The sequence below is a fragment of the Callorhinus ursinus genome, unplaced genomic scaffold (assembly GCF_003265705.2).
Source record: "Callorhinus ursinus isolate GAN/ISIS: 27379988/994484 unplaced genomic scaffold, GSC_fseal_2.0 scaffold27, whole genome shotgun sequence".
Classification (NCBI taxonomy): Eukaryota; Metazoa; Chordata; class Mammalia; order Carnivora; family Otariidae; genus Callorhinus; species Callorhinus ursinus.
The window spans coordinates 7,240,182-7,267,303 of NW_027397089.1; the positions used below are offsets into that span (position 1 = coordinate 7,240,182).

Here is a 27,122-nt window from a genome sequence, read left to right on the forward strand (position 1 = left end):
ATTTCTTCTAGGTTATTCAATTTGCTGTTGGCATATAATTTTTCACAGTAGTTTCTTATAATCCTTTGCAGTGTAGGTTGCAACTTCTCTTTCATTTCCGATTTTGAGTCCTCTTTTTTCTTGATGGGTCTGGCTAAAGGGTTATCAATTTTGTTATCTTTTGAAAGAATCAACTCTTAATTTCATTGATCTTTTAATAATAGAGTTTTTAGTCTCTCTTTCATTTATTTCCACACTAGTCTTTATTTTTCCTTCCTTCTACTAACTCTGGATTTTGTCCTTTTTTTAGTTCCTTTATATGGAAGGTTACATTGTTTGAGACTTTTCTTGTTTCCTGAGGAAGGCTTGTATCACTTCCTTCTTAGAACTGCTTTTGCTGTGTCCCAAAGATTTTGAACTGTAGTGTTTCTATTTTCTATTGTTTCCAGGTATTTTTTTTTTTATTTCTTCTTTGATTTCTTCACTGACCCCACTGGTGGTTTAACATGTAGTGTAGTCTCCATGAGTTTTTTTTTTTCCCCAGGGTTTTGTTTTGTTTTTTGTAATTGATATCCAGTTTCATATTGTTGTAGTTAGAAAAGATGCTCAATATAATTTTAGTTTCTTTAAATTTAGTGAGACTTCTTTTGTGGACCAGCATGTGATCTATCCTTGAGAAGTTTCCTCTGCATCTAAAAGGAATGTGTATTCTGCTATTTGGTGATGGAATGCTCTGTATATATTTTTTATGTCCATCTGGCCTAATGTGTTGTTCAGAGTGATTGTTTCCTCACTGATTTTTCTGTCTTGATGATCTATTCATTGATGTAAGTGGAGTGTTAATGTTCCCTACTATTGTACTACTGTCAATTTCCCCCTTTATGTCTGTTAATGTTTTCTTTATATATTTAGGTGTTCCTATGTTGTTTTTCCCATTGTATGTTCTTCCCTCCTTTGTCATCGATTAATTGACTGTATAATCATGGTGCACAGAAACTTACAATTATTATATCCTCTTCTTGGATTGATCCCTTTATTAATATGTAATAGCCTTCTCTCTTTTTTTAAGATTTTTTATTTTTTATTAGAGAGAGAGTACAAGTCGGGGGAGTGGCAGGTAGAAGGAGAGGGAGAAGCAGGCTCCCCACTCAGCAGGGAGCCCAACGTGGGGCTTGATCCCAGGACCCTGGAATCATGACCTGGGCCAAAGGCAGCCGCTTAACCGACTGAGCCACCCAGGCGCCCCTGTAATAGCCTTCTATATCTGTTGCTATAGTCCTTGTTTTAAAGTCTATTTTGTCTAATGTAAGTATTGCTACCCCAGCTTTTTTTCTTTGCCTCCATTTGCATGATATATCTTTTTCCATCCCTTTGCTTTCAGTTTGTATGTGTCTTTAGCTTTGAAGTGAGTTTTTTTTATAGGCAGCATATAGATAGGTCTGTTTTTTTTATCTATTGATTCACTTTATGTCTTTTGATTGGAGCATGTAGCTCGTTTACATTTAAAGTAATTATGGATAAGTATGTACTTATTGCCATTTTGTTCACTTATTTCTGGTTGTTATAGTTCTTTTTTCCTTTTTTCTCTTGGTCCTTTCCCTTGTAATTTGATGACTTTCTTTAGTGTTTTGCTTGGATTCCTTTCTCTTAATTTTCTCTGTATCTATTACACATTTTTGGCTTGTGGTTACCATGAGTTTCATATATAACATCCAAAGTATATAGCAGTCTGTATTAAGCTGATGGTTTCCTAAGCTCAACAGTCTAAAAGCACTATATTTTTACTCCCCCCTTCACATGTTATGTATAGGACAGCATATTTTACATCTTTTACTTTTGTGTATCCCTTAACTAATTTTTGTTGATGTAATTGATTTTACTACATTTGTTTTTTCACCATCATACTAGCTTTATAAGTGGTTGACCCTACTACCTTTACTGTGTATATTTTTTAACCAGTGAAATTTTTTCCTTTTGTAATTTCCTTATGGCCTTTTCTGATTAAAGAATTCTCTTTAAGATTTCATGTAAGGCCAGTTTAGCAGTGGTGAAATCCTTTAACTTGTGTTTGGGAAACTCTTTACCTCTCCTTAATTTTTAATGATAGTCTTGCTGGGTGGAATATTCTTAGTTGTAGGTTTTTTTCCTTTCAGCACTTGAATATATCATACCACTCCCTTCTGGCCTGCAAATTTTCTGCTGAAAAATCAGCTGATAGCCTTATGGAGTTTCCCTTAAACATTTCTAGTTGCTTCTCTCCTCCTGCTTTTAAAATCCTCTCTTAATAATTTAAACACCAAAACAAAAGATATTGGGGTCATGGTGTGGACTTCCTTGGGTTTATCTTGTTATCTGTTTCCTTCCCCAGGTTAGGGAAGTTTTTAGCAGTATTTCCTTCCTCAAATAAGTTTTCTGCCCTCTACTCTCTCTCTTCTCCTTCTGGGATCCTTATGATGTAAATGTTTGTTCACTTGATGTTGTCCAAGAGATCCCTTAACCTGTCCTCATTTTTTAAATTATTTTTTCTTTTTGCTATTCAGCTTGGATGCTCTCCATTACCTTGTCTTCAAAATTAGTGATCCATTCTTCTGCATTTGCTAATCTACTATTGACTCCCTCTATTGTATTTTTCATTTCTGTCATTGTATTCTTCATTTCTGATTATTTTGATATTTTCTATTAATTTGTTGAAGTTCTCACTAAGTTTATCCACTCTTCTTTCTAATCCAGTGAGCATCTTTTTGAGCATTACTTTGAACTCTTTATCAGATAGATTGGGTATCTCCATTTACTTTTTTTCCTAGGGTTTTGTCTTGTTGTTTGGTTTGGTGCATATCTCTGTCTTCTCATTTTGACTGACTTACTGTTTTTGTTTCCATGAATTAGGTGGAATAGCTACTTCTCCTAAACTTGAAGGAATGGACTTGTGTATGGTTGTCCCCTGTGTAGACTGAGCCTGGTGACTTTTGCTGACTAGCTAGAGCTAGGGCTAGCCTGGGTGAGGATCCCAGGACACTCTGTGCTAGGGCTGTGCTGGTGGGATAGCTGGAGCTAAAGAGGTCATGGGCCAGCATAGGCCCAGGGCTCTTTGCACCAAGGGTGCCCTGGCAGAACAGCAGAGATGAGGCAGTACTAGCTGCAGGTTCCTGGGGCTCTCCACACAGAGGGTAGCCTGGCAGAGTGGCTGTAAACAATGCAGGGCTGGGTGTGAGGGTTCTGGGACACATTGGAAAGACGGCACCCTGATGGAGTGTCTGGAGCTAATGCAGTATGAGCCAGGTGGTCCCAGAATGCCTGCACTAGGGGTGCCCTAGCAAGTCATGTGGAACTGAAGTGGTTTAGGCCTGGAGTATTCTGGGGGTACTTTGCATCTGTGTCATCTTTGCAAGACAGCTGTAGCTGTAGCTGTAGTGAGCACTGACCAGGTGTGTCCTAGTATGTACTATACTGGGACCGCCTTGGTGGGACAGCAGAGTTTGTGTGGGCTAGGGGCATGGGGCTCACTGAAGCAATAGGCCAGCTAGCATGTGCATATAGGACCCTGCTCCCATCCACACTCTCAGGGTAGATGGTGAATGTAAACTGGGGCAGCCAGCCCCTCTGACCTGGACAGAGTTCCAGCAGCTCCCTTGCTATTTTGACAGAGTTCCAGGCTGGTTCCTGTATATTCTAGTTGCTCTTCTAAACTGTGCTTTTTTGTGTGTGCCCCATGGCAGACAAATCTGCTCACAATCCCTCAGTACTATTCCTTCCCACTGCTGTTTGCAGTGTCAGGAGTGGGGATTCCCTTTTTCCCTTTGTTACAGTGTATTTCTCTTACCATTCTTTATGTGGCCTCTTTATCTTCACTTGTACAGAAGCTCTTCAGTCAGCCCTCAGTTTTTCTTCAGGACAAACTGCTCTATAAATAGGTGTAGATTTGGTGTGTCTGTGGCAGAGATGAATTCAGGGTCTTCTCATGTCACCATCTTGGAACAGAATCTCTTCCTTATGATTTTTCTCAATATTTTCTTTTTCTAGCTTACTTTATTGTAAGCATAGAGCATACAATACATATAACATACAAAATATGTGTTAATTGACTATGTTATTGGTAAGACTTCTAGTCAATAGTAGGCTATTAGTAGTTAAATTTGGGGCGAGTCAGAAGTTATATGCAGATTTTTTTAAAAGATTTTATTTATTTATTTGACAGACAGAGACATAGCGAGAGAGGGAACATAAGCAGTGGGGGAGTGGGAGAGGGAGAAGCAGGCTTCCCGTGGAGCAGGGAGCCCAACGTGGGGCTCGATCCCAGGACCCTGGGACCCTGACCTGAGCCGAAGGCAGACGCTTAATGACTGAGCCACCCAGGCGCCCCTATATGCAGATTTTTGACTGGCAAGGTGGTTGATATCCCCAATCCCCATGTTGTTCAAGGGTCAGCTGTATATATTTGTAACTATGAGTGGGGTTGAGCAATTGTTTTCTGTTTTTATTTTGTTTTGTTTTAATTTTAGTCGGTTAACATACAGTGCAATATTGGCTTCTGGGGTAGAATTCAGTGATTCATCACTTACATACAACACCCAGTGAGGGCTGAACAATTGTTGAAGGTTCTTGACCATTTATAATTTTTTTCTATTCTCCAACTTTTTAATGAGCTATTTTTTAAAAACTACTTAACAACTTTACGCTCTATATAAAGTTTAATATAAATAAAAGTTAATAAAATTATAGTTTATTTATAAAGTTTAAATAGCTTAATAACTTTATTCCTTATACCATAAAACTTCATATAGGAAGCTATATTAAGTCCATTTTATCACATGAAACACATTTTTTGCAATTTATTAATCTTTTACCTTTGTCATAATGGTTATTAGCTTAAGTTTTGAATCTTTATATAATTTATCAACTTTTTTCTTTATGAATTCTGGATTTTTTGTGATGTTTAGAAAGGACATTCTAAACTGAGATTATAAAAACTCATATCTCTGTTCTTGAAATATTTCTTTAGTTTTTAAATTTTACTTTGAACTCTTTGGTTTATCTGAAATTTATCTTAATATAAAGAATAAAGTTGGTGTTCAGCTTTTTTCCCCCCAAATAGTTATATAGAGTTATTATAATGTCCTTAATTGTTTGATCCACTTCCCCTGATTTGAAATGCCACTTTTACCATATAATAAATTCCCATATGTGTCTGAGTCTAGTTCTAAAATCTATTCTTTCCCATTAATCTATTTGTGGGTTGTAGTGAAATGTTTTAGTGCCTGTAGCTTTATATTTTAGTATCTGTTAGGGTTAATCTTATTCTATTACTTTTAGTTTTTAGAATTTTCCTCTATATGGTTAGTACCATTTGTTGGATTCTAAAAAACAAATGCAAGATGCCATTTTGACTGGATTCACATTGAATTCATAGATGAGTTTAACAAACACTGACATCTTTACAGTATTTTACAGTACAGTATTTACAGTATTGAGTCTTCCCATTGAAAAACAACTATACAGAAAGTTATTCAAGTCATCTTTTATGAATCTTTGTAGCATCAACAATTTGTTTTCATATAGTTCATATAAGTTTGTATCATTAACAATTTGTTTTCATATAATTCTAAATACTTAGCTTTTTTGTTACTACTGTAAAAATGATCTTCTCTTTCATTATATTATTGAACTAGTTATTGTTTGCATATAGGAAACTTACTGATTTTTGAATATTGGTTTTATAAATATAATAATTTTACTTGTGAAAATATATGCAGCAATAAAACTTTACCTTTGTAAATCCAGGACTTCATTTACAATATCTGTTCCAATACTCCCAGCACCAAGTACTATTCCTGTAGACATTCCAGGCACACTAATGCAAGACTGTTTAGAGGATTCTAAATAATAACAAAAGGAAAAATTCAAATGAAGACTTTCAAAATGTATATATAACTTCAGTTATTATTTTTTATTTCAACTCTAATATACTTCCTATTTCCCTCTTTAAAAGAAAGAGCTACATCCTAAAATGTTCTAACCATTCATGCTTGCATTAGAAACATAACTCATGATGGTTTAAAATGCATATGAAGAATGATAGGAATCAAATGTGTAGAACATCATTGAGGGTACATTTATAACCTGTAGCACTTGAGTACAGATATTTCCTTCTCATTTTAATCTCCACACTAAAGCCAGAGCAATACTGCTTTATTTTTTAATATTACTTAATATTTCTATTTTTATTTATACAAGTAATGCATTAAAATATTCTTGTGGTGGAAAATCAAGATAAGCAAAAACTCCCCCTTAATGCTTTCCATTAATTTACCCAACAGATATGTACTGAGTAACACAAACTACAAGGAACTTCTAGGGATAGATAATGGATAAAATACCATTTCTACTCTTGAACTCAGTTTAGTGGCAGGCCAGTCGAACAAACAACTAATTGCAATAGGATGTAAGATTATAATGGAAGTGTGTTCAAAGTACTGTAGAAATTCTGAAAAGGATAATTTAAGCCATAGAAGTCTTTGCATTTTACTTTGAAATGTTTCCTTCTCCAAGACGGAAAAAGATGGTTACAGTAACAGTCCTAGTAATAAATCTCGATCATTTAAAACTAAGCTTACCTTCTGATGATTGAGAGCTACAAGGAAGTAACGACACTTCTCTCATCTCACTATGTCCCCTAGAATTAAGAAACACCATAGGTGATTTTTTTTTAAGTGAAGGAAATTGTGAAAGCCACTACATTAAAGCTCTGTGTACTTATCAATTCTTGGCCTTTTTGTTTTATATATACACGCTGTTAATGTCACCACCAGATATCAAGGTGCTAAGTACCAGGGCATTTGCCCAATGCCCTATTACCCTATGAAGTACATTTTCTCACAGTTGCAAACTCTCAGTTTTTATATTAATGATAAGAAGGCAAGGATTATTAGAATGAGTAACAGAGGATACTGCTGGAGAAACCAAGCCTTGGGGGCCTTTTTAAAAAACTATAGATCAGGAAACAGAATTGGTTTGATGCAACCTTACAGTAATTATAAAGAAAAGCTTACAGAAAGCTAATAATACTTAGAATGGGCTATGTTAGCTTATTAAGCAAATCAGGAAAAATTAGGTCTTCTTTAAGGCTGGCTAACACAGCCATAGCCAGGGCTTGGCAAGCAATGCTTAGGCTGGAATTCTGCTTATTCCCTCAGCCAAATACTCCCACACAAGCACATGTGGTATCCCAGGCCTAGAAGTCGGAGGGGGAGATGAACCACGAGAGACTATGGACTCTGAGAAACAAACTGAGGGATCTAGAGGGGAGGGGGGTGGGGGGATGGGTTACCCTGGTGATGGGTATTAAAGAGGGTACATACTGCATGGAGCACTGGGTGTTATGCGCGAACAATGACTCATGGAACACTACATCAAAAACTAATGATGTACTGTATGGTAATTAACATAACAATAAAAAATTTAAAGAAAAAAAAGATGTGCATGCAAAAATGATATGCAGGACAAAACAATTTCTTACAGTGATATATAGTTTTAAGTTACAACTATATCATTTAGTGGAGGGACAAGACAAGGCCACCATGAAGGGTAGGAAGGAGGAGCTTGAGTGAATACATTTACTATCACCTTTAATACCAAGCAAAAAGAAACTTATTACAAAAGGGAAAACTTACAGCTTAATTCTGAGAAGTAACACCAGTGAACAGTGAATGAATTACAAAACAATACATACTCAAGTTATAAAGCCACAAGATCATACAGCTTTAATGATGAGAAAAGACGCTCATTTGAGATTAACATAAAGGTTTTAACAACATAAAAAATTACTTACAAAACTAAAGTGTTGACAGACACAATATACTCCAGTTCTTTGGTCCAAGGATTTGTGAAACTAAACCACTGGCTTTTTAAAGTTACAAAAGAGCCATCTTTCTTTCTGAACTTGTATAAATCTGTAAATATTTTCTCTTTACTCTGTAGAACTTAACAAGAAAAGATAATAATCAGCATAATACTCTACCACTACATTAAAAGATTCAGATTTCACAGGAATGAGAAATGAGTTGAGGCTGTAATTAAAATTACCCCCAAATTACCCCCATTCAATGCATACCTGCTTTGTGCTTGTCAGTCAAATTACTATGGTCATCTTGATGAAAATATTCATAACAAGAAGTTCCCAAAAGTTCCTGAGGCAGATATCCTAAAATTGCTGTTGCCCTGATTTTAAAATTGAAAATAAACTTCAGATTGGTGAATGCAATCCCTTTCAGAGTACTGTAGGTCCATATATGGTCAGGATAGTAGGAGAGTGGACAGGGGGATGAGTAAACCTGGGATCCGTTTGGCTGCCCGAGACCCAGACTAGAGGTACAAAATAGAATGGACACCCACCCAGTCCAGGGTATGCTCTTCTCCCATTCAGTAAAATTGTGGCCACAGATCATGTTCAGTTTCTGCACTACTGGCTTAAAAAATATTATTCCAAGTTTTATCCAGCAGTGCTACTAGGCACATCTTTAATAGCCTTAGGTATCCCATTGAACTCTAATCATTATGGCATATAAATGTTCACCTTTGGTCCACATAGACAAATTTTCCATTCATTGCAAACCGGGTTATAAATTCAGTTGGTTTCACTTTAATCTCTCCACTGTTCTGTGGGACAATATATGGATGTAATCTTCCAATGGCAACAAGGCAGTTAAAATTACTACCGTCTTTCTTATTGTCCCTTTCTTCTTCCATTCCAACAACATGTGGAGGCCAGCTTCTCAAGTAACCAGTGCAGTGGATAGTACAGAATTTTCTATGATCTAATTCAAAAGTTTAAAAGACGGACATTTGAGTCATTGTGAATAAACTCTTAAATTTCTTTGACATTTATAATAGTTAAAATTGTGCTATAAAGCATTCTTTAAGCATGCTAAAATACGAAAGGGGAAAGCTATTGCATTGAAAAGAAATCATCAATTTCATTTAAAAACCTTATTTTTTTTTAAGATTTTATTTATTTATTTGACAGAGACAGCAAGAGAGTGAACACAAGCAGGGGGAGTGGGAGAGGGAGAAGCAGACTCTCCGCTGAGCAGGGGAGCCCAATGCGGGGCCTGATCCCAGGATCCTGGGATCATGAGCTGAGCCGAAGGCAGATGCTCAACGACTGAGCCACCCAAGCGCCCCAGGTGCCCCTTAACAACCTTATTCTTAACGGATTATTTTTCTCATAAACTAAATTATACATACTATAATAAAAAGGTAAAAGATTGCTTTAATTTAGGTTTAAAGAGGCCTAGGGCTTAATATATTTCCAAGCCAGTTTTTAAAATTACAGTAATTCCTATTTGTTAGAAAAAGTTAAACTTTAAGCATCCTTGCCCTTAGCCACAAAGGTACTATTTTTAGCTTAATAATTTTGGGTATAATTCATATTCAAAAATTCATAAAGGACAGTTAATTACACACAAATTCTTAAATTCCTTATGTTAGCACTTATAATGGTGAATAGATAGCTATGGTTATAATAGATTTATAACAATATTTAGAGAATATTTGGAGAAATTCATAAATGTATAAGAATAAAATTTGAATTAAATTTCACTTTTCAGAAAACTCTCAAGCAATTAACTCACAGGAAAAAGTTTGTCAAACAGGCCCAATCAAAATAATAAAAAATTGGAAATAATCCATGTGCTCAAATATCAGGAAACTCTTAAAACAGTGAGATACAACACAAGCATAAAAAATTGGCAGTATACAGATTACGGCAATCCACACACAAAGCTGACTTAAGTGTTAAAAAGAAGGGGGGAAAAAAACAGGTAAAAATTACTGAAAACGGTGGTTTGTGATAAGATTTAGAAAAGACCAGAACATTCATTATTTTAAATTAGCACTATTTGGTAAGACTGTTATTACAACAAATCTTAAAAAAAAAATTTAACAGAAGATGATATGGGCTGTCTTATAAGACAGCAACTAATAGTCAAAGCAAAGACTTGGAGAACACTTTGTGTGCCGTGTTGCTTTAAGTGCTTTCAGTGTATAATTAATCTTAACAGGCTTGTGAGGTGTTCTTATATCAGCACCATTGTCTTAGGAAACTGAGAGTTAATACCAAAGTCATAGCAGAAAAAGGGTGGAGCTGTGAGTGCTCTGTCTTGGAAAGTGTTTAAACATGGGCTGTCCATGTTGTGATGGAGTGGGGTGGATACAAAAGGTGTTTCAGTCAGAGGGAACAGCCAATGTAAACCTAGAGCCAAGAGAGTGTCACACGTGGCCGAGGGCATAGTCTGTGATGGGCAAGTGGCTTGAGAATAAAGCAGGGAACAGATAGGTTAGCCTTGTAAACCATGCATAGGACATTGCACTCATCACCTAACAGACATCACCCCCTCCATGGTCCACAGATGCCTTAAATTATGTCATTATCTGTTCTAATCCAAAACCACACACACACACACACACACACACACACACACACACACACGCACACGTATGCGCACACACACACATATGTATGTACTTTTTTTTAAATTTTGAGTGTAATTGACACATAATGTTACATTGGTTTCAGGTATAAAACATAGTGATTCAAAGGTTTAAGCATTATGCTATGCTCATAAGTGTAGCTACCATCTATCACCTTACAATGCTATTACAATATCATTGACTATATTCCTTATGCTGTGCCTTTTATTCCCATGACTTATTCATTCCATAACTGGAAGCCTGTATCTCCCACTCCCCTTCACCCATTTTGCCCATAACCTCACCCTCTCCCCTCTGGCAAGCATCAGTTTGTCCTATGTTCACAGTTCTAATTCTCTTTATTTCTTCTTTCATTTTAGATTCTGTGTATTAGTGAAATCATATGGTATTTGTCTATCAGTCTGACTTATTTCACTTAGCATAATACCCTCTAGGTCCATCCATGTTGTCTTAAATGGCACAATTGCATCCTTTTCCATGGCTGTGTAATATTCCACAGAAATAAAAGCAAAAATAAATTACTGGGACTACACCAAACTAAAAAGGTTTCGCACGGTGAAGGAAACCATTGGTAAAACAAAAAGGCAACCTGCTGAATGGGAGAAGATATTTTTAAATGATATATCCAATAAGGTTAATATCCAAAATACATAAAGAATTTTTACATCTCAACACACACCAAAAAAAACCAGTTTAAAAATGGGCAAAGGACCCGAATAGACAATTTTCCAAAGAAGACATACAGATGGCCAAAAAACACATGAAAAGATGCTCACCATCACTAAACATCAGGGGAATGAAAATCCAAAGCACAATGAGATATCACCTGTGAGAATGGCTAGAATCAACATAAGAAATGACAAGTTCTGGTAAGGATGTAGAGAAAAAGGAACCCTCATATACTGTTGATGGGAATGCAAATTGGTACAACCCCTGTAGAAAACAGTGTGTTCTTCAAAAACTTAAAAACAGAAACACCATATGATCCAATAATTCCACTACTGGGTATTTACCCAAAGAAAATCAAAATACTTATTTGAAAGGATATATGTACCCCTATGTTTATTGCAGCATTACTTACAATAGCCAAGTTATGGAAGCAACCTACGAGTCCATCAATAGATGAATGGATAAGGAAGATGTGGTATATGTATGCTATGGAATATTATGCAGCCAAATCACCTTTATATCACTTACTCCCTATTCTGTTTATTGGCACCATAATCAACCCAGGTAGTTAGTTAAATGAGAAAACTGGGAGTCCCACCAGATTCCTTTCTTTACAACATCCAAGATACCTTAAGGGAATTAAAATTGGGATAAATGGTAAATACAAGGTTTTCATTCATATTAAAACTAGATAGCAGTCAAAAGTCAAAAAGCTTATACACTGAGTTTGGCATTTCTGATGGCATTTGCTTGCAAATTTACAAATGATACTGACTAAAAATGTTCTTTTCAACTAAAAATGTAGATTTAAAAAGTTCCACATTCATACAGAATCTCATCACACAAAACCTAGCATTTTACTTTGATTCTTCTCTAATAACAGGGTTGCCAACCAAATTTCCAATTTAATCTGTCTCACAATTCTCACTGTGAACATTTATTCAGTTGGCAGATTTTTAGTTGGGGTTATGTGATTCCATCCACTGCAATCCATTTGATCAATTGCCTTAGGCTTTTTTAAAATCCCATATGATACCTCTTATCTCAAGAATTCTTAGGGGCACCTGGGTGGCTCAGTCAGTTAAGCATTCAACTCTTGATTTCAGCTTAGGTCATGATCTCAGGGTCATGAATTTGAGCCCTATGTCAGGCTCCACACTCAGCCGGGAGTCTGCTTGAAATTCTCCTCCCCCACCCCCGTTCACATGCTCTCCCTCTAAAATAAATAAATCATTTTAAAAAAAGAATTCTTTAAATTTTTACCTAAATATTGGGGTCATGGGCCCCATTCCTTACCAAACTGTTTACATCAGCTCCACAGGGTAGATTCAAGTATAACCTACTCTGTGATTTTTGGAAAGGGGGAAAAATTTATGTTAACCCAAACGCTGCCTTCATTTATAGGACATCTTTTCAAAATCCCTCATGAAATTTTTCTTCAGGTTGAGGGCTAGGTCTCTCAATTTGGTATCTTGCTTGGTTTGAATTCTCACAGAAGCAGATCTTGAGACAAGGATTCAGGTACAAGAAGCATATTTGAGAGAGGATCCCAGGAATACTAGTAGGGAAGTGGGATGAGACAGGGAAGAGAAGGAAGATGATAAAGGATAAGTTCTCCAGCAAGTTCCCACTTTGGAAAATCAATGTTATATCTGGGTGGGGGACCTTCTGGGAAAAAAATGTAGAACAAGAGCCTCAGAACTAAGTAATCCGAAGAAAAAGAGAGTTAGGATGTTTATCCATCAGCTCCCTTCAGGCAGTGGATGAGGGTTGCTCACAGGGAGCACTGATTCCCAAGGACTTGAGGTCCGCCCCTAGCTACTGTAGGCAGAACAATCTCTAAAGAAGAGAGAAGGTCTAGCAGAGTCATGGAGGTTGGACATTGGAAACAAGGTGGCATCCCTGCAAGTGGTAGGTGCTAAGAGGATAGGTCATGGTGTACTGACAGCATCTGCCACACTTGCACAGGGAGCCAAAGGGATTCTGGGTGTACTACTGTATTACTGATGATCTCATTAAGATAAATTTGAGAAACACCCAAGACATTTGGTAGTAGTCATCCATCCTTCATCAGCCCTTGATTTCACGAGTAGAGATACAGGAGTAATTTTATCCCTATCTTAGAAGCTTTTTCAAAGTTTGAATCTATAACATTCATGTAAGAATCAGGGCAGAAGTAATGTTTCTAATGTCAATCTTGTTTATTTTTAAACATTTTATTATGGAAAATCTCAAACATACAAAATGAGAACAGTATAATGAAACCCCACTTGAGGGATTCATGGCCAATCTTGAGAAATGGCTTTTCCATAAATTGTAAGTTCAGTTTCAATTAGCATAAAAAGGGCTTTCTAGTCTCTTAAATTTAAGTGTAACTAAAACAAAACTATGGAGATAAGAGATGAGTGGTTACCAGGGGAGGTGGCAGGGGGAGATGAATAGGCAGAGCACAGTGGATTTTAATGCAGTGAGACTACTCTGTATATTACGACGACAGATACATGTCATTATACATTTGTCGAAACCCATAGAATGTACAACATCGTGTGAGTGAACCCTAAGATAAACTGTGGACTTTGGGTGATGATGATGATGATGTGTCAGTGTAGGTTCATCCTTGGTAAGAAATATACTGTTTTGGTGGGAGATATTGGTAATGGGGGAGGCTCTGCATGTGTGGGGGCAGAGGTATATGGGAAATCTCTGTCCCTCCCTCTCAGTTTCATTGTAAAACTAAAACTAAAATAATTTAAAAATTTAAATATAACTGCTGTGCCGTGGTAAATAAGAAAAACACCTTTACTAACTATGAGCTTTCCTCATTAATAGGGAGTCGTCTTAAAACATAATCCTGTAGGCTAATTATTACTGGTAAGACCATTCCAGAGCAACTATATGTAAAATACCATTATTTCACTTGATACTCTCCTTGGCTAACGTAGAATACAAGAGGATCTCACGTGTGGGAACCCATCCATGTGGCCAATCAGGGTTCAATTTTGCAGTTACCTTACCCCGGCCCAGCGGTCTGTCTACATGTCTGTCTACAGGCAGTTGTCCTCAAATCAGGCGCTGCAAGGAAAGGCCATCCTGATTGTTAACACATGCCCTTACCATTTCTTCGGCCCAACTGGCCGTATGCCTTTGGCACAGAGCTCTGGAGTATAAAGTGAATATTTGGTTCAAGTGCTTGAGCAGATTAAAAAGTCTTTTTTGAAAAGATATTTGACTCACTGCAGGCATCTGTGTGGTCCAGCTTGACGTGGGAGTGAACATCTGTGTGTGGGCAGGAATACATTCCTACCCCAAAAGCCAGCCCCCTTGCTGTGTGTCTGCTGCAGAAATCATCCAGAATGGGTCTCTTTCATTAGTAACCTTTTGGCATCTAGGAAGTTGCTTTAGTAGGTGGTATGGCATAGTGGAAAGAATACAGATTTTAAAGCCGTATTTCTGATTCTGCCTCTTTCTAGGTGACTTTAGACCAATTACATAACCTTTTTTTTTTTTTTTCCGCGTCTGTTTCCTCAGGTGCAAGATAAGGACGGTTTACACAGGATTGTTATTCAGATTAAATTAGGTATTTACTCAAAGTGCTTGGCAAATGCTTTTAAATAATCACTGATTTTCTTGCTGAAGAAGCAAATTTTATTTTGTTTTCCTTTTCTTTCTGAGCCACAAATAAGGGCTTCCGTTTATTGAGTGCTTACTGGGAGCCAAGCATGGCGTTAGCCACATGTAATTCGAACTCCCATGAGGTGGTATTATTACTATACCCATTGTATCTGCTAGGGCTGTGATAGCAAAATACACAGACTGGGCTTAAGTAATAGAAATTTATTTTCTCTCAGTTCTGGAGGCAAAAGTCTTGGCAAGTTTGGTGTCTCTGAGGCCTCTTTGCCTTATAGATGTCTGACTTCTCACTGTCCCCATATGACCTCTTTGTGTGTGTGCATCCCTAGTGGCTCTTCCTCTTCTTTTTCTTTTCTTTTTTAAAGATTTATTTATTTGAGAGTGAGCACGCGCGAGGGGGAGGGGCAGAGGGAGAGGGAGGATCCCAAGTAAACTCCCCGCTGAGTGCAGAGCCCGACACGGGGCTCGATCCCAGGACCCTGAGATCATGACCTGAGCTGAAATCAAGAGTCAGACGCTTAACCAACTGAGCCACCCAGGCCCCCTCTTCTTATGAGAAGACCGGTCGTACTGTGTTAGGGATTTACTCCATGACCTCATTTGACCTTAATTACCTCTTTAAAGGCCCATCTCTAAATAGAGTCACATTGGAAGTTAGGGCTTCAACATGTGAATTTTGGGGAAATTCAGTCCATAACACCCATTTCCCATATATTGAGAGAAATTTGCTTCCAGTTGCACAGTCGTTAAGCAGCAGACATGATGTTAAAACCCTACTGAGGGGCGCCTGGGTGGCTCAGTTGGTTAAACATCTGCCTTCAGTTCAGGTCATGAGGTCATGATCCTGCACCCCTCCACCCCCACCCTACCGTCAGGCTCCCTGCTCAGTGGGGAGTCTGCTTCTCCCTTCTCCCTCTGTCCCTCCCTGCCACTCGTGCTCACTCTCAAATAACACTAAAAAAAAAAAAAAAAAAACACCCTATTGAATTCAGTCCAGGCTCCTTCTACTCTGTCCTAAAGTCTGACCACCAGCATGGCTGTTGTGAGGCAAAGCCTAATATGAGAACTTGGAGCACTGGAGGGAGTTAATAATATGCCAGTTCCTTTAGCTCATCATGAAATTAAAGTATGAATTAGCTTTAATTTACCACTTGAAATACATTTTTCCAGTAAGATTATCAATACTTATTTAAAAAGAAAAAATATCTTCTCTGCCTCTTCTATAAATTTCTAACTTATAATAAAAAATTCCATTTAGAAACCACGTAGAGAGACTAACGCGTGATTATTACATCCTTCAAAAATGCTGCTTGGAATTTTTTTTAATCTATGACTAGACACGTGTTTCTGCTTAAGAGTCAATACTTACAAAATACTGTAACGGTACTATGCAGTTCACGGAGGACATCTTACTTTCCTTTTCGCATCTTTGCAAAGGGTTGAAAGACTAGACACAGAAAGTATCATTCTTCCAAGATTACTATCTGTGACTTATTTGGGCTCCCTTATTTAAGAAAAGTCCTCCAAGAATGTAGATAGTTGTGTGCTGTCCTAGAATTCCACGGAAGCTGAAATAAAAAAATCTACGGTGACAGAGGAACCTAGACAAGAGAGAGCCCCCCCACCGATCTGTGACTTGTAGTTCCGGTGAGAGTCTCGACCTGGCTTATAGATAGTGACCACCTCACTATATGAGCAATAAACTCTGCTCTCTTATAAGGGCACCAACAACATTATGAGGGCCCCACCCTCACAACAGAAACTTCTTGGGATCAAATCTTTTAAGATGTTTAAATTGCATTTTGGGTTAAACCAAAACATCATGATGTAGATTAATTCACTGGATTCTTAATTGTTCTTGTGGATCTGAGAGCAATTATGTGGTCAATACAGAGATAAAAGACAAGAGGATGGTCACTTAGGCTTTCAGTAAATGTCTGAGTGTCTACAGTGTGTCAGGCATCACAGAAACAAATGAAACTCTCATTCTAATGTGGGATGCAAATATAAAAAAAATAATTTTGATACAGTGCAGCAAAGAGCTCAGGATTATTAATAGGTCACCTATCAAAAGTGGGCACCTGGGACTTAACCCAGCAGAGAGAGAAGGGTGTTAGGGAAGATATCCTGGAAAGAAGCGTTGCCTGTGTTCTAATGGTTCTGGATCTGCCAACAGGCTTTCATTCTCCATTCCTTCCAGCGGGATGGCCTAGTGCTGCTGCTAGTATTCTGTTTTGGAGATCTAAGGCCGATAAACCTCCAGGGCCATCTGGGTGGGTGCCTGAGTCCTAGGCCTGACAGACTCAATCTTCTCTTCCATAATGGCACTTCGCAATTCAGGATTAAACGGTTGTTATGGTGAAGCAAGTCATCAACTTGCCCTCTTAAATCTTTCATGTTACCACTGATTGTGCTGCAGAGTCTGCCTTGTTAGGGAACAGATCCCTTGAACTATTTCTTAGGGTTCTCCCAGCTGGTCTACATGTCTTGGCTCTCCTGTGGTGTTAATATGAGGTCCTAAGGGGAAGGGAGCATACTCAGGATGTCTAATTTGGTATTTCATAATCTGCTGTAGTGATGGACATGGTCACTTAGCTCCCATTGGGCCTAATACAACACAGAACATTCTTCCTTACTATCAGGTTTGGGGGTAGGGGGAGCCTACTAAAAATGCAGAGATGTTCCTAGGGGGCATATCAGAGGCTTGTCATTTTTCTAATCTCTAAAGCAATGGCCTTGAAACATTTTTTTATTTTGCATGCTATAAAAAAAAATGTAAGCACCCTTCATGTGCATACATTTCATATATCAACTTATACAAATATGTGTATTATAAAACACAAAATTGAAATTAAAAATAGAAAAAAGATGAAAACATTTTAAGAATAAATTTTATTAATGGTAAAACTTATTCTTTAAAAATTATACATCTTGTTTAATGAAGCTATTAAATATGCTTTATTATTTTTAAAAACCATGTTTTAACACATTATGAAACAGTGACTTGAAGGTCTGGTTCTAAATCTAACTTGTCCTATTTTCTTTTTCTTCATAGCACTTATCACCATCAGTAAAGGTTTTGTTTTGTTCATTGCTTTGGCCCCAGCATATGGAATAGTGTTTGGCCCATAGTGTGTAGTTAATAAGTATTCACTGAAAAACATTTTTGAACACAAGACCATATAATGGTGTGTTATTGTGCATTCCCTTCCCTATTTTATGTTCAGTGGCTTCATGTTGGTAAAAGTGTGACTACTTATGCCACAGAAATCAGCACAGCTACAAATCAGGGCTTGACCTATTGTTTATTTTCTTTCCTGGTTGTCTACACCTATGAAAACCATGGACTAAATATTAATAATGAAGATTAAACCTAAAAAGCATGTTGTGCCTATAGTTGTTATATGGTAAATAGCACAAAAATTGAGCAAATAATCCTCTAATATTAAATGATTTCAGCAAAGTCACTAACATTTAAAAAACGCATTAAGTTCTGACACTGAGTCTTCATGATTTCACTTGCATCTTATTAATGTAAAGGAAAATGCCAACCAACATTCATATCAAAACTATGCTCAGAGCTGGTTGTTAAACACTGACCAGCACACCACTCTCTCTAGCCTATGTGGACCTACAAATGTGGTTTCAGCTGCCTCCCTTCCTGTCACTACCTCCTGTATGTAAGATCCAGTCACACTGTTCTTTGCCAAGTGCCCCCAAATGCCAAGTTTTTCATTCCTCAAGGTCTTCACACTTGTCTTTGTGTCAGGAATTTCTTCCCAGGGAGTTGTACATAGCTGGCTCCTTATTCAGGTCTCAGATCAAATGTCACCTTAGAGAGACGTTCTCTGAGTATTCTAAAGTAATTACCTCTTCCTAGTCCCTGTCCTCATTACTCCCTTTTATTGACTTCATTGCACCTTCTACTACCTAAAATATTTATTAATTTACATGTGGACCGGCTGCCTCCTGTCACTATGATATAATGTTCACTAGAGCAATGATTTGACCACCTATCTCCAGTGTACCCTTTGCATTTGGTGTGGTGCCTGGCACATAGTAGGTGCTCAGTAAATAATTATTGACTGATGAAAATCTAATTAGAGACTACTGTGCCGGCAATGATATCATGCTGGTCTCTACCAGTGTTACTTAAGTGTAACAAATATGCAGCGTTTTCTAAAACCAAGATTATGATAGAAGCTATGAGAAAACCCAAGTGGAGGAGAATCTCCACCAGCAGAATTTCAGCACCAGTCTTGGGCACTGCTGCCCAGGCCATCTGTTCTCCTCCACTCTCCTTGCTCTTTCCTCCTCTTCTGCTCCCAGATAATCTCCTACTTGACAGAAGAGTCTAAAGCAGTGGTTCTCAAAAAGAACAGAGAGACTGAGAAAACTGTGAGGCTGCCAAGTTTAGAAGCAACGAGTAAGATGGTAGAGCAGGGAGTGGAGGGTGAAGTCAAGTTTTACAGAAGTAAAACATGGTGACACTGGGCACTAACCATGCACCAAGACAAAGACATGACTAAAATACCAGTACTACGTAAGACCATATGGAAATGCTCTTCCCAGAAGGAATGACAAATTAATCTGAAGATCTTTTTAACTGTAGTTGATACATAAAGTTACGTTAGTTTTGGGTGTACAACATAGGGACACGACAGATCTATCTGTTATGCTTCCCACAAGTGTAGCTGCCATACGACACTGTAACAAGATTATTGACTATATTCCCTATACTGTACCTTTTATCCCTATGACTTACTCATTCCATAACTGGAAGCCTGTATCTCCCACTCCCCTTCACCCATTTTGTCCATTTCCCCCTCCCCACATTCCCTCTGGCAACTATCAGTTTGTTCTCTATATTGATGGGTCTGTTTCTGCTCTTTGTTTAGTCATTTGTTCTGGTTTTTAGATTCCACATATTAAGTGAAATCCTATGGTATTTGCCTTTATCTGTCTCACTTAGCATAATACCCTCTAGATCCATCCATATTCTTGCAATATTGTTTGCAATGTCAAGATCTCATCCTTTTTATGGCTGAGTAATATTCCAGTGTGTGTGTGTGTGTGTGTGTGTGTGTGTGTGTGTGTGTGTGTGTGTGTGTGTGGAGGGGATGGGGTAACTGGGTGATGGGCATTAAGGAGGGCATGTGATGTAATGAGCACTGGGTGTTATATACAACTGATGAATCACTGAACCCTACCTCTGAAACTAATAATATACCAAATGTTAATTGAATGTAAATAAAATAAAAAAATATTCCAGTATGTGTGTACCACTTCTTTATCCATTCATCTACTGATGGACACTTGGGTTGCTTCTATATCTTGGCTATTGTAAATAATGCTGTGATGAACATAGAGGTCATATATTTTTTCAAATTAGTGCTTTCATTTGGGGGGTAATTATCCAGAAGTGGAATTATTGGATGATACAGTATTTCTATTTTTAATTTTCTAAGAAAACTTCATACTGTCTTCCAAGTAGTTGCAGCAATTTATGTTCCCACCAAAAGTGCACATTCCTTTTTCTCTAAATCCTCACCAACAGTTGTTTTTTTGACTCTAGCCATTCTACAGGTGTAAGGTGATACTTTGATTTGCATTTCCCTGACGATTAGTGATGTTGAGCATCTTTTAATATTCCTAGGCCATGTTAAGTCTTTGGAAAAAGGTCTATTCAGGTCCTCTGCCCATTTTTAAATTGGATTATTTCTTTGATGTTGCATTATGTAAGTTATTTATATATTTTGATATTAACCCCTTATTGGATATATCATGAGCAAGTATCTTCTCTCATTCAGTAGGCTGTCTTTTCATTTTGTTGATGGTTTCCTCCACTGTGCAAAAACTTTTTATTTTGATGTAGTCAAAATAAAAAGTTTATTTTTGCTTTTGTTTCCCTTACCTGAGGAGACATATCTAGACCAAACAGTTGCTAAGGCTGATGCTCAAAGGATTACTGCCTATGTTTTCTTCTAGGATTTCAGGTCTCACATTTAGGTCTTTCATCCATTTTATTTTTATGTGTGGGTGAGAAAGTGGTCCAGTTTTCTCAGCACCATTTATTCAATAGGCTGTCTTTCCCCTGTTGTATATTCTTGTCTCCTTTGTTGTAGGTTGACTATATAAATGTGGGTTTATTTCTGGCTTCTCTCTTCCTATTTTTGTGCCAGGATCATACTGTTTTGACTACTACAGCTTTGTAGTATATCATGAAATTTGTTATTGTGATACCTACAGCTTTGTTCTTTCTTAAGATTGTTTTGGCTATTCGGGTCTTTTATGGTTCTATACAAATTTTAGGATTGTTCTAGTTCTGTGGAGATGCTGTTGGTATTTTCATAGGGATTGCACTGAATCTGTAGATTGCTTTAGGGAGTATGGACATTTTAACAATATCAATTCTTCCAATCTATGAGTATGGTATGTCTTTCCATTTGTTTGTGTCACCTTCAATGTCTTTTATCAATGTTTTGTGGTTTTTGAGGTAGAGGTCTTTCATCTCCTTGGTTTTTTTTTTTTAACGATTTTATTTATTTGACAGAGAATGAGAGAGAAAGCGCACATGAGAAAGGGGAGGGTCAGAGGGAAGGAATCTCAAGCAGACTCCCTGCTGAGTGCAGAGCCCTAGGTGGGGCTCAATCTTACCACCCTGAGATCATGACCTGAGCTAAATCAAGAGTCAGATGCTTAACCGACTGAGCCACCCAGGAACCCCTGTCTCCGTGTATTTTTATATTTCCTTCCTAATTTCTTCATTGACCCATTGATTGTTTAGTAGCATGTTGTTCAGCTTCCATGTGTTTGTTTTTAAGAATTTTTTCTTGTGATTAATTTCTAGTTTCATACTGTTGTGGTTGGAAAAGATGTGTATATAAATTTTTATCCTCTTAAATTTATTGAGACTTGTTTTGTGATCTATCCTGGAGTATATTCCATGTGCACTTGAAAAGAATCTGTACTCTGTTTTTGGATGAAATGTTCTGTATGTATCTGTTAAGTTTATCTAATCTAATGTGTCATTCAAAGACACTGTTTCCTTATTGATTATCTGCATGGATGATCCATCCATTGATGTAAGTGGGGTATTAAAGTCCCAACTATTATTGTATTACCCTCCATTTCTCCCTTTATGTCTGTTAATATTTGTTTTATGTATTTAGGTACTCCTATGTTGGATGCATGAATATTTACAATTCTCTCCTCTTGGTGGATTAATCCTTTTATCATTATGCATTGCCCCTTTTGTCACTTGTTATGGTCTTTATGTTAAAGTCTATTTTGTTTGATATAAGTATTGCTATCCCAGTTTTTTTTTTTTTGCTTCCATTTGCATAGAATATCTTTTTTCAAGCTTTCACTTTCAGTCTGTATGGGACTTTAGGCCTGAAGTGAGCCTTTTGTAGGGAGCATATAAGATGGGTGTTGTTTTTTTTAATCCATTGAATCACCCTGTGTTCTCAACTGGAACATTTAGACCCTTTACTTTTAAAGTAATTATTGATATTTATGTACTCATTGCCATTTTATTGTTTTCTGGTTGTTGTTGTAGTTCTTCTCTGTTCCTTTCTTCTTCTCTTGGTCTCTTCCCTTATGATTGTTGACTTTCTTTAGTGTTATGCTTGGCTTTCTTTCTATTTTTGTGTATATATTATAGGTGTTTGGTTTGTGGTCACCATGAGGTTCATATATAACATCCTAAGTATAGAGCAGTCTATATTAAGTTGATGGTCACTTAAGTTTGAACACACTCTGAAAGATTTTTTGCTCCCCTCCCCCATGTTTAATTTATATGTTGTCATATTTTACATCCTGTTATTCAAATTTTCTTCTAAGTATGGTCTTTTCTTTTCCACTTCAGGAAGTCCCTTTAACTTTTCTTGTAATGCCAGCTTAGTGATGAACTCCTCTAACTTTTGTTTGCCTGGGAACTCTTTATCTCTTTTTTAACTCTTAGTGATAATCTTGCCAGGTAGAGTATTCTTGGTTGTAGGTTTTTTTCCCTTTCAGCACTTTGAATATATCATACCACTTCCTTCTGGCCTGCAAAGTTTCTGCTGAAAAATCAGCTGATAGCCTTATGGGGTTTCCCTCGTATGGTACTTATTGCTTCTCTCTTGCTGCTTTTAAAATTCTCTCTTTAGCTTTCTTTAATCTTTGACATTTTAATTGTGATGTGTCTTGGTGCAGAACTTCTTGGGTTCATCTTCTTTGGCGCTCTCTGTGCCTGTGTCAGATATCTGTTTCCTTCCCTGAGATAGAGACTTGTTCAGCTCTTATTTCTTCAAATAAGTGTTCTGCTCCTTTCTCCTCCTTCTGGGACTCCTATAATGTGAATGTTTGTTTGCTTGACGTTGTTGAAGAGATCCCTTACCTATCCTCACTTTTTCTAAAATTCCTTTTTTTTCGGAGTGCCTGGGTGGCTCAGTCGTTAAGCATCTGCATTCGGCTCAGGTCATGATCCCAGAGTCCTGGGATCAAGCCCGGCATCAAGCTCCCTGCTCAGCAGGAAGCCTGCTTCTCCCTCTCCCACTCCCCTTACTTATGTTCCCTCTCTCGCTGTCTCTCTCTCTCTCTGTCAAATAAATAAAATCTTAAAAAAAAAATTCCTTTTTTTTTTGCTGTTCAGCTTGGGTGTTTTCCATTAGCCTTCCAGATTACTGATCCATTCTTCTGCAGCCATTAATCTATTGATTCCCCCAGTATATTTTTCATTTCATTTATTATATTCTTCAACTCTGATTAGTTGTCTTTTATATTTTCTATCTTTTTGTTGAAGTTCTGAGTTCTTCCACCCTTTTCTCCAGTCTGGTGAACATCTTTATGATCATGACTCTAAACTCTTTATCAGGCATATTGCTTAGTTCTTTTTCTCAGGTTTTGTCTTGTTGTTTCATTTGGAGCATACCCCTCTGTCTCCCTGACTTTGTGTTGTTTCTATGAATTAGGAGAAGAGCTATTTCTCCCAAATTTGAAGGAATCATCTTGTGTATGGTTCTTCCCTGTGTAGATTCTGTATCTGGTGACTTTGGCTGGTTGGAACTGTAGCTGATACCAGTGGGGGCCCTAGGGCGCTCCATTCTGGAACTGCCCTGGAAGGGTGGCTAGAGCTGAAGTGGAGTTGAGGTGGTCTTAGGACTATCTGTACAGAGAGTGCCCTAGCAGGACAGCTGAAGTGGGTGCAGGCTAGTGGGTCCTGAGGCTCTCTACACAGTGGGCACCCTGGCAGAATAGCCAAAACTGAAGTATAGGCATGGGCTGGGGTGGTCTCTGGGCGCTCTGCACAGAGGGTGCTCTGGCAGGATAGCTAAAGGGGTACAAGCCAGGGTATGGGGGTATTCAGCCTAGAAGTTGCTCTGGGAGGGCAAATGGAGCTGAGATGGGTATGGGCCAGGTGTTCTGAGGGTACTCTGCACAAGGGGCACCCTGGTGGGTTGGCTGGAGCTGTAGTAGGCATAAGGTGGGGGGGAGGGGGTTTCCAGAGCAGTATGCACTAGGGATGCCCTTGCAAGCCATCTGGAGCTGAAGTGACTTGGGCCTCGGGTGTTCCAGCATGCTTTGCACTTGTGTCACCTTGGTAAGGCAGTGGAGCTGTAGTGAGTGCTGACCAGGGATGTCCTGTCGGGCACTATTGTGGGGCAACCTTAGGGCTGGTGTGGGTTAGGGCTCTGGGACTCACTGACTGACAGAGAAGGCTAGCTCGGGCACCCAGACCTTGCTGTCATTCATATGGTCAAGGTGGAGGGGGAATGTAAACTATGGTTCTCACCAGCCCCTCTGACCTGGAGAGAGTTCCAGTAGCTCCCAGCCCTTTGGCAGCATTGTAGGACTGGTTCCTGTATATTCTATTTGCCTTTTTAGACTGTGGGTTTTTTGTGTGCCCCAGTGCAGAGAGATCTGCTCACAGTCCCTCAGTACTATCCCTTCCCACTACAGTTCTCAGTGTTAGGGTTTTCCTTTGTTACTGTGCCATTCTGTATGTGGTCTTTTATTGTATGGAAGCTGTTCAGTCAGCCCTCAGATCTTTTTCAGGAGAAATTGCTCTATAAATCGGTGTAGGTTTGGTATCTGTGAAGGAGGTGAGTTCAGGGTCTTCCTATGTCACCATCTTGGACCAGAACTATTACTCCCTATTTGGTAATCTTTAAAACACTTACAAAACCTGATAGTTTAAGACTTTACTCAACTTATAACTTGTATAAAACACCACAGAGATTTGAGCCACATTAAGATAGTTGCATTGGCTGCCATGTTTTTCTCTCTCATGGATTGCTGTATAGATTAGGTGATTCACTTATGGTTGGATCTACTCAGTATGGTATTGATTTACCTCTACTTAAATCTAGTTAAATCCTGGACTACAGTCCAGGGTCTGCATGGAGTATGACTCCTTACACCATCCACACAGAAGGAATATTCCTGCCCTTGGAGACTAGTTCCACATTATTAGCCATGTCAAATATAAGATTAATATGAGACTAACATGACTGACTTGGGAAGGAAGGCAGAGGAAACAGGCGCCCTGAGGTAAGGACAACACCATCTCCTTGCACTGTCCTAAGAGTTTAGATGCATTATTTCTAATAATATTCATAACAGCTCCTAACATTTACCTAGTGTTACTATGCTAGGAACCAGGGTAAGCACATCACATGTATTAACTCCTTTAATCCTAATAACCACCCTAGGAGGGAGAGTCTATTATTTTCTTTCTACAGTTAAAAAGAGTGAGACCCAGAAGGATTCAGTAATTTATTTTGAGTCACACAGTTACTCACAAGTTAGGATTCAAACCTGAGCAGTTTGGCTCCAGAATTGATGCATTTACCTACCCCACAAAGCCATACAAGGCTGTGGATAATCTTGTTTTACAGATAAGGAAACTGAGGCTCAGAGGGATTAAGAAACTTGTTCACAGTCACAGAGCTAGCAAGTGATAGAACCAAAATTTGATCCCAGTCAGCTGGATTCCACAGCCTCTTAATCACCAGGTCAACTATGACTTCCAGCCCAGGAGGCCTTACAAGTGACTTTAGACAACCCTTGCCCACTCAGAGCCAAGGGCACAAGGGCAGCAACTGATGGTTTACAAATAGATCCTCTCTTACGACTGCTGGTTCATTCTGTTTCTTCATAGTGTAACGGAAGAGTAGGGGGTTTAGGTTTGAGTGTGAGTTTTACCAATTTAAGTCAGTGGTAAGCATAGTGTTTTCATGGAGATTAAAACACTTAGTACAGTTTCTGATCTGGCACAGGTACAGGCTTAATGAGTATTGAGTGATTATCATCTTAAGTGGTTGCCAAAAAAGATTTGACCAAAACTTGTAAATAAATTGAATCTTGCAGCTCAGTATAAATATCCTCTTAAAGGATGGGAAAGCAAATCTCAAAAATTTCCTATTTGCATAGGAAATCCTGTATCTAATAGGTTAATATATTCTTAGGCAAAAAATGTGTGAGACATTTTTCAGTCCCCAGAATTTCTCATCAAGTAAAATAGATGAGTGTTAATTAGAAATGTAAATAAGACAAATCTATAAAAGAAAACAGAACTAGAAACATTTACCAAAGAACCAAAAGCATTGAAACTACACCTGGAATGTCTTAAGAAACTTTCACCCCGTGTATCACCACATCAAAAACTAATGATGTTTTGTATGGTGACTAACATAATAAAATTTAAAAAAAATTAAAACTTTCACCAAAATTAATCAAGTCAGGCTCTTGTACTATCGGGAGTTTTTTTTTAAAAGACCTGTCATATTATGAAACAATGAAATATAACTTTTGTTATGAAATTCCAATTTCTTCCATTTTCCCATTCGAATGCCCCCAAACTGCAATTTCAACAACACCATTAAAATCTTGGGCAGTAAAAGGCCTGCAATTACCTGATAAATTTGAAAGCTATGACGAGTCAATCTAAATAATTTTGGTTAAAAAACAATCATATTTCCTTAGGTGCTTTTGGCCTCAACTATTTGCCTTGACCACACACTTTATTACTTCTGTATGGAAAGCTCTTAGGACATTAATTTTATATCCATGCTTAAATCACTTGATATTTTAAAATGATGATACCTTTCTTCTTTGAGGTGGATAAGCATTCATGCTCTTCTTTGACAGAGATTTTACAACTCTTTATCCGACAAAAAAAGGATCGCCTTGAGCCAGAATATACATGAGTCCTTCCACTGTGGAAATTCCTGTGAACTTGCAAACCAGCTTTCATAGCAGGAGGAGGCAAGAGAACAGGTGGAAAAGAATATTTTCATATAGATGGTAAGAAATGTCAGGAGACACATTTCAAAATTATTCCTTTTTTTTTTTATAAATTGAAAAAGAAAAAT

At 37.9% G+C, this 27,122-nt stretch overlaps 1 protein-coding gene across 8 annotated transcripts in view; it reads right to left on the bottom strand.

Annotated features, from left to right (window-relative positions):
• BMAL2 (basic helix-loop-helix ARNT like 2) overlaps window positions 1-27,122 on the bottom strand; it is a 98,151-nt gene that overhangs the window by 10,621 nt on the left and 60,408 nt on the right. For 7 of the 8 annotated variants that reach the window (XR_012373959.1, XM_025879747.2, XM_073877802.1 and 4 more), the window contains 6 exons: window positions 26,854-26,997; window positions 8,549-8,789; window positions 8,087-8,193; window positions 7,805-7,955; window positions 6,591-6,649; window positions 5,744-5,852 (listed from right to left, as the gene is read on the bottom strand). Coding sequence is in view for 7 of the 8 variants with exons in the window: in XM_025879747.2 (XP_025735532.1) it covers window positions 5,744-5,852; window positions 6,591-6,649; window positions 7,805-7,955; window positions 8,087-8,193; window positions 8,549-8,789; window positions 26,854-26,997 (811 nt within the window). In the remaining variant the exon portion in view is untranslated. The remainder of the gene's footprint in view (window positions 1-5,743; window positions 5,853-6,590; window positions 6,650-7,804; window positions 7,956-8,086; window positions 8,194-8,548; window positions 8,790-26,853; window positions 26,998-27,122) is intronic. The other variant, XM_073877803.1, reaches the window with a different exon arrangement.